Source organism: Dreissena polymorpha, chromosome 14, assembly GCF_020536995.1.
Source record: "Dreissena polymorpha isolate Duluth1 chromosome 14, UMN_Dpol_1.0, whole genome shotgun sequence".
Taxonomy (NCBI): Eukaryota; Metazoa; Mollusca; class Bivalvia; order Myida; family Dreissenidae; genus Dreissena; species Dreissena polymorpha.
This window is the reverse complement of record NC_068368.1, coordinates 7943130-7950163: the sequence shown is the minus strand read 5'-3', so window position 1 is coordinate 7950163 and position 7034 is coordinate 7943130. Positions and strand designations below refer to the sequence as shown.

The following is a 7034-nucleotide window of genomic DNA, read 5'->3' as shown; positions in this document are numbered from 1 at the left end:
AATGTTTTATTTATGTTCCATGTTCAAAATCGATGATTAGATATGATTCGAACAATTTACATGGTTTATAAGATGCCCATATCTTTTTGATTTTTTTCAGGATTTTCAACAGATAATTCACACAAGAACACCATGCGTAAGTGTGGATACAAGATCACATATAGAAAACAATTAATAACAAAAAAATGAATATAATTTATAACTGGCAATGTAACGTGGTCATTGTAAACAATACATTTCATGTTTTGACAGTTCAAATAGCGTGTAAGATGTCCCCCTGAGAGGTTTCAGTCACGTGATCCGTTATAGCTACAACTGATCCATTAATGCATGAATTTTGCGGCGAAAAAAGGTATCACATGTACATTTTGCCTGCGTTTAAAAATAAGACTATGTGCTGATTCAGAAAGCAAAGGTTATATTTAATTTAATCAAACTTGTGTAAAAGAATTATCAAAACATTTATTGCTTTTCACCAGAACAACTTAATTACGCTACTGATCTGGTAATGGTAACTTGGCTGTATATGGTTTGGTTCCATCATACCTATAAGATGGTAGGATGGTTTTCTGGCTCATATGTAATGTCAATGTCCTTTTTTAGCCCCTGTCATGCCAACTTGGTATAGACCAGTTTTGTGCGCAGTGTTTTTTTTGGGCCATTTTGAGTTTCCTTTTGACAATTACTGTTAAAAATTGAAAAAAAAATATGTTCAGTGAATCAAATTTTTAGGTTTAGTTGGCTCAATGCCTATTCCAATCGAGTACTCTTGTTTTCCGGTCTCGACCACTCAGTTAGTGAATGTTATTAAGAATGTGTATGGCACTATCGGCTCGGTAAATAAACTATTTTGACATGGATTTAATGGGAAATTATGTTACCTGTTACCTTTACCACTTGATACACTGTAACCAAATGATATTCTTATAAGGTTGGGCATACAAATGGAAGGGGGACCACATATTTTTAAAGGATTGGCCATACAAATGTACTTCCTCCTTCCCACCTTTTCTGCTTTCTTTATTTTAGCTTTCTCTCAATGATTTATATAGTACCAAAAATGGTGTGTGCTACACACCAATTTAGTCTCTTTGAAGATATTCTTAAACTTTCATAGCTGAAGAACCTTTATTTAAACTTGATATTAAAGAAACAAATGCTGGCTCTGATCTTTTAACCTTCCTTATAAAGCTAAAATGTATTGTCTCTAGTTTATACAGTTTTTTGAAACCTAAAACTTCAATGAAATATGCTCTGTATTAGTAACTTCATTTTGCAAAATTTTGCAACAACACATTCATGATTTATTTGTTCATTCTGCTTTATGACTCATGCCTTGTCTTTTTATTCAAGGTCTAGGATGGGTGCGAAACAAAAGTGTCAAGAATCATTTCCAAGACCTGCGTCCTGAGCATGAGAAGGCCATTCATCCAGACTCAGTCAGCAAAAAAACTGGCAACTGTAAATAGTACACTGACCTCACATACTTCCACTATCAGAAAGGAAAACCTAAGAAAACTGATGTGTTTGATTCAGAGCAACTACCAAATATCTTGAACAGATGAACATTCAGATTGAAAGCAACGATGATAATGGTACAATTTTTTATTAGTCCCGTACCGGTTTCACCGGAGGGGACTTATGGTTTGCGCTCTGTCTGTCAGTGTCAGTCAGTCTGTCACACTTTTCTGGATCCTGCGATAACTTAAAAAGTTCTTAATATTTTTTCATGAAACTTCAAACATGGATACATGGCAATATTGACATTATGCAGTCATTTTATTTTGTTCCTACGTAAAAAAAATCTTGTTGCTAGGGCAACAAATAGTCTAGAAATACTGCTGAAAATGGTGGTTTTCTGGATCCTGAGATAACTTTAAAAGTTCTTCATATTTTATCATGAAACTTGAAACATGGATAGATGGCAATATGGACATTATGCACGTCATTTCATTGTTTTCCTATGTCAGAAATTCTGGTTGCTATGGCAACAAATAAAAAATATTCTGACAATGGTGGAGCTGGTAGGGGACATATATTGTTTGGCAAAAGTCTTGTTTTAGCAGGCTAGTTAACTGGGTGGTCTTATAGTACTGAACTATTGATGAGCTAACATCACACATGATCTAAGATTGACTGAATTATGTTCAAGATCCAAAGGAATTGTTGTGCTTGTAATATGTTATCAAAGAGTGTCTTATAATAAATTATAATATCATTTGGAAAGTTCACAATTCGAATCAGATAAGAATATTTAGTTTTCATAAGAATGTTTTTTTGCCATAAGAAGTTTATTTTCATAAAAAATATGTTTCAGCTGTTCTCTAGTCCTGATTTTGGTTTAATATGTTGTTTTTTCCAATGATTTATTTTGATTGTTATCATGATATGTTTTCCATAAAAATGAAATAAACACTTGATATATTGTTTTTTATTTAAACCTGTAGACATGCCTCCTCTGCCAACATAATATAAAACTAGATTATAAGGTAATACATTCAGCAGTAAAGAGTGCAGGAATTTGAATTTCAAAAACAGCAAACTATATTAAACAAATACAAAATAAACTATGTATTTAATTTTTGTAAAGTTACATTTATTGCAGTCATAAATTTCAGCCTTAGACCTGCAATAAATTTAAGCTTTTGTTATTTTTTGAATTGCTTCCCTTTGTATGTAAAATAATACAAATATATGATAATCCCAATTTCATTTAATGTTTCTTACAGGCAAATAAAATGTTTGTATCATTCTAGGAGATTGATCTTTTTTATGATACTTGTTATACTATTTTTATTTTAACATCGATCATAATATTTTAATTAAATTCAATAAAAAAAGATAAATATTTGAAAGATGAAAACTTGTAACTTTCTATGTGTAACTGCAAAATATTTGTGGTTGCTTCCCTTTAATTAATAAATTGTTCAACACAATTACTGAAATACTGGTGGTTACACATGGTAAATATTAAAATATTTCAGTAAAAATAAAGGCAGCTAAATAGAAAAATGTGTCTTATTTCTGACATGTAGACTGAAGTAATTCCAAGTTTATTTCAATAGCAAAACAATCACATACATATATTTATATATTTCAATTATTTATATATACTTACAAATCATGGATATATATAGTATGGGAATAAGTTCATGTGATATAAATCTGCTTTAGAATTTCAAAGTGTCAAAATTGTAATCTCCAGTTCATGATTTTTTGAGATAGGAGGTTTTTAAGTTAAACTATTTAATCTAAATTATTGATGAACAATTATGAATCTCTTTATCAGAACACTCAGCTGCTGAGCCAGTTCATCTCCCCGTACACTGGTCGCATGTATGGTCGTCATGTCACAGGACTATGCTTACACATGCAGAGACGAGTGGCCAGGGAAGTACGCATAGCTAAATTGATCGGTGAGTGCTATCTTATGTATCATGAAGAAGATTGTTTATTGGTTAAATATTGTCCTGTGAAAGTCTAGAATATGACGGTGTGTGCATGGTAATTTCAGGCATTATTGGGCTTTAGAATCTGTATGACTAAAGAGTTTAGATGAAACAATCTGTTTTTCTTTGAATAGGGTTTTTACTGGAATTGATATAAATTAATAATTGATACATTTAGTTACTTTGAAATATTTTTTATTGTTTATTTATTGAATGAAATGGCGGTATGATGTGTCTGAATTTAGGCAGTAGCCAGTGGTATTATAGACAGGCATCAAATGACAAAGGGGTGTTTGTATGCTAGTAAACAATCATAATGCAAGCATTATTCTTACAAAATTTGACACAATTTCCCAATCGATGTTTTAACTTTATTTAACTTTGCTCTCCTCAAGACTCCTTGTTTCTAGGTTGATTTGATGCATTTTTACAGAGATAATTTTGTGCTTTGCAATAAGATAAGATAGCATCATTTTGATTATTTAATATAAACGGTTTGATTTCCTCTGCATATTATCCGTTTATGTTGTCACTGTTCAATGTATTGTGTACCTTACGGTTAAAGTAACACAGCATCAAACACTTTGAGAAACAAAGTTGTTATTTATTGCAGGTTACTTGCCCTTCATGAACAAGCCTGTGAAATATTTGGAAGACCCGATGCTGTTCAATCCATTCTCTAGAAAGACATTAACTTTGTTTTTGATTCCATGTCATACATAGTGTAATAAATTAATTTGTATGCATAATTTTAAATTGATTTGCAAAATTGAATTTGTGCAGTCATATTGCTCAAAAGTTATTTTTCTTTTCTCCTAAGCCTGTCAAATTAACAATGTGCAACAAAATGATGGAATGAATGATGGCGAACGCAATGCCTATGGTAAAAATCACATTCTATTAAACTTCTGTAACTACAGTTTGATTAATGAAGTATATTAAACATAAACTGTATGAGCTTAACTAATGCCGATGTCGTTTTCTTAAAGGAATCGTAACACAGACCAGATATAAGTAGTTTTCAGTTTTGGTTTTTGGGTTTTTTCCCCTGCATTTGATGGTACGAGAGGCATCCGCTGAATATTCACTTCTCGAAATTAATACAAAGTCAACTGTAACAATCAATCGGAAACGAAACAAATTTCTTTTCTGGTGCGGCAACATCCAAGGTCTGTCTTCAACAAGTAGTTCATCAACTTTTACATCTGAAATTGCTTTGTAAAACACATAACTTGGTGTTACTGTTCCTTGGTTGATTCTTGAAAAAAACTTTCGATTTGTTTAAAACATGGCGAGCATTTGTGATCGCATTTTATAATATAAATTATACTTATATAATTTAATAACTAATTACTATATAATGTCCAATCTTCATGACACATACTTGTAACATTTTACGATATCTATGCAGTTACAAATTGAGTGACATGGGGTAACGAAGGAGCTCACTAAATAAAATTAAGGATGCGGCTTAAAAACTATCTAGAGGGCAATTCATCATTGAGTCTACAAAACTGTCGATGTCTCAAAATTGCAGCCTAAACTTAGATGTAATTACGTCTAATATCAAACGTGAGGAGTATTCTAAAACTTGTAATAAAACTGTTAATTGTAATAAGACTAATAACGAAGTAATTAAAAATCAAATTAACACACTTGATCAGTATGTACGACATTTTTCTGTCTATATCCAGATCGCAATTCATACGTCCATACCTAAAGTAGAACAAAAATCAATTAGCTGAAAAGAAAATCGAAAACTACGTAAGATTGAATCAGGAAACTATTCAAATAGAGTGATACACAGATTATGCGCGGTCCGTTAATTGCCTCACTCCGATGACTGTTACTTACATGATACAAATCGAATTACACTTATGTTCTGTAACACATAAGATCAAGTACAAGTTATAATCATAAATATTGGTAAACACTTGAAACAATGTGATGTCTATGCATACTTATCATACCCCCAAATACTTAAAGAGCATTAACATTTAACCTTGTTACAGTAAATAACAGTGCCTTTAAACATTCTGGTAAAATCTTACCACATTTAGCTTGATAGTTGGCATATAATATTTAAAACCAGCATTGTTACTGAAATGAAAATGAACGGTAGGCGTATATTTCTCTCTTTACAATAATACAACACATTCCCATTAAATATGCATATTGTTTATAACTAAACATTTTTAACTTTAAAACTGACCATGGGGACGTTTTGACCAAAGTTGGGCCGTTTTGGCTCGTTTTGACTTGGGGCCGTTTTGACTAGCTCCCTTTGACGGCCACTGATGCCGCCACGACATATGATTGAACACAGACAATTGCACTACTGTAACATTGACCAAAAGACGAATGGGCCATACTGTTGACGAATCTTGTGGAAACCATAATTTCTTTCTTAATGTCCGTCTACACATTAAATTAATTGCTATAGCTCTGAAAAGTTTGTGACTGACGGACGGACAACGCGAAAATCCGTAAAGCCGTTAAAGATAACTTATGAAAAACAATCATTTTTAGCTCGACAATATATATATAGTGGAGCTATTCTACTCACCCCGGCGTCGGCTTGAGCGTTGGAATGTTAAGGTTTGCGTACCACCTCAAATATTTTCTATGTCCCTTGACATATTGTTTTATATTTCGCATAATTCTTTACCAACATGACCCCAATCTATAAACAAGAGCAGACAACTGTATCAAGCATTTTGTAAGAATTATGGCCCTTTTTTCATTTAGAATGTGCATATTATGGCAACTCACTAGCATTTTATAAGGGAATATCCCTCAATATTCCCTTTAAACGTTGCAAAATGATGAAAAACATGTGATTTATTTCTCATTTTATTGCCCATAAAGTTCACATTCTGACAATCTTTTCAAAATACAGTTGTCGATTTTTGCAAGCACTGCGTAAATTTACACACTGAATCTTCATAAAAACCCTTATCATTTTACATAGAAATTGAAGAACTATGCAAAAGCTGTCCAAAGCACTGCGTAAATTTTATGAACTAATTTATTAAAAAAGGTCATGCTGTAGTTTGAATTTCACAAATACAATATTTTCTCCAAGTATCTTTCAACATAAGCCAAGCCTTGCGTAAATTTACGCACTTAAATGAACATAAAAATACCAGATAATTTATCAAACGATTCAAAATAATAAACAAAAATTGTCCCAAGCATTGCGTAAATTTACGAACTAATTTATGGCAAAAGATAGCAACATTATACTTTGAAATTCAAATATAAAACACTTTTAACTAAAATATATGATGTTTCTGCATAAGTCAAGCTCTTGGTAAATTTACGCAAATAAATCCAAATAAAAACCCTGGCAATTGTTCCAGTGGCAGTGCGTAATTTTACGAACATATTTATATTTGCAACACTTGCAACAGTAATGTTACTCTGACTGGTATTTTGACAATTTTATGGCCCCTTTTATACTTAGATTATTGAACATTTGGTTAAGTTTTGTGTGTTGGTCAATTTTACTCTTCAAGTATTATAGCTATAATTGCTTTCGGACTTGGAACTCTTGCTAACTATCATAAGGGAACTGGACAGGAA

The 7034-nt window shown here is 32.0% G+C and overlaps 1 protein-coding gene across 1 annotated transcript; it reads left to right on the top strand.

Moving 5' to 3' along the window:
• Positions 1-1325: 1325 nt before the first annotated feature.
• Positions 1326-4205, top strand: LOC127858892 (28S ribosomal protein S18c, mitochondrial-like). Its single transcript, XM_052396220.1, has 3 exons — positions 1326-1595; positions 3290-3416; positions 4063-4205. Exons 1-3 carry the CDS (start codon positions 1587-1589, stop codon positions 4170-4172), a joined length of 246 nt encoding a protein of 81 aa, XP_052252180.1. The 5' UTR covers positions 1326-1586; the 3' UTR covers positions 4173-4205.
• The last annotated feature ends 2829 nt before the right edge of the window (positions 4206-7034 follow it).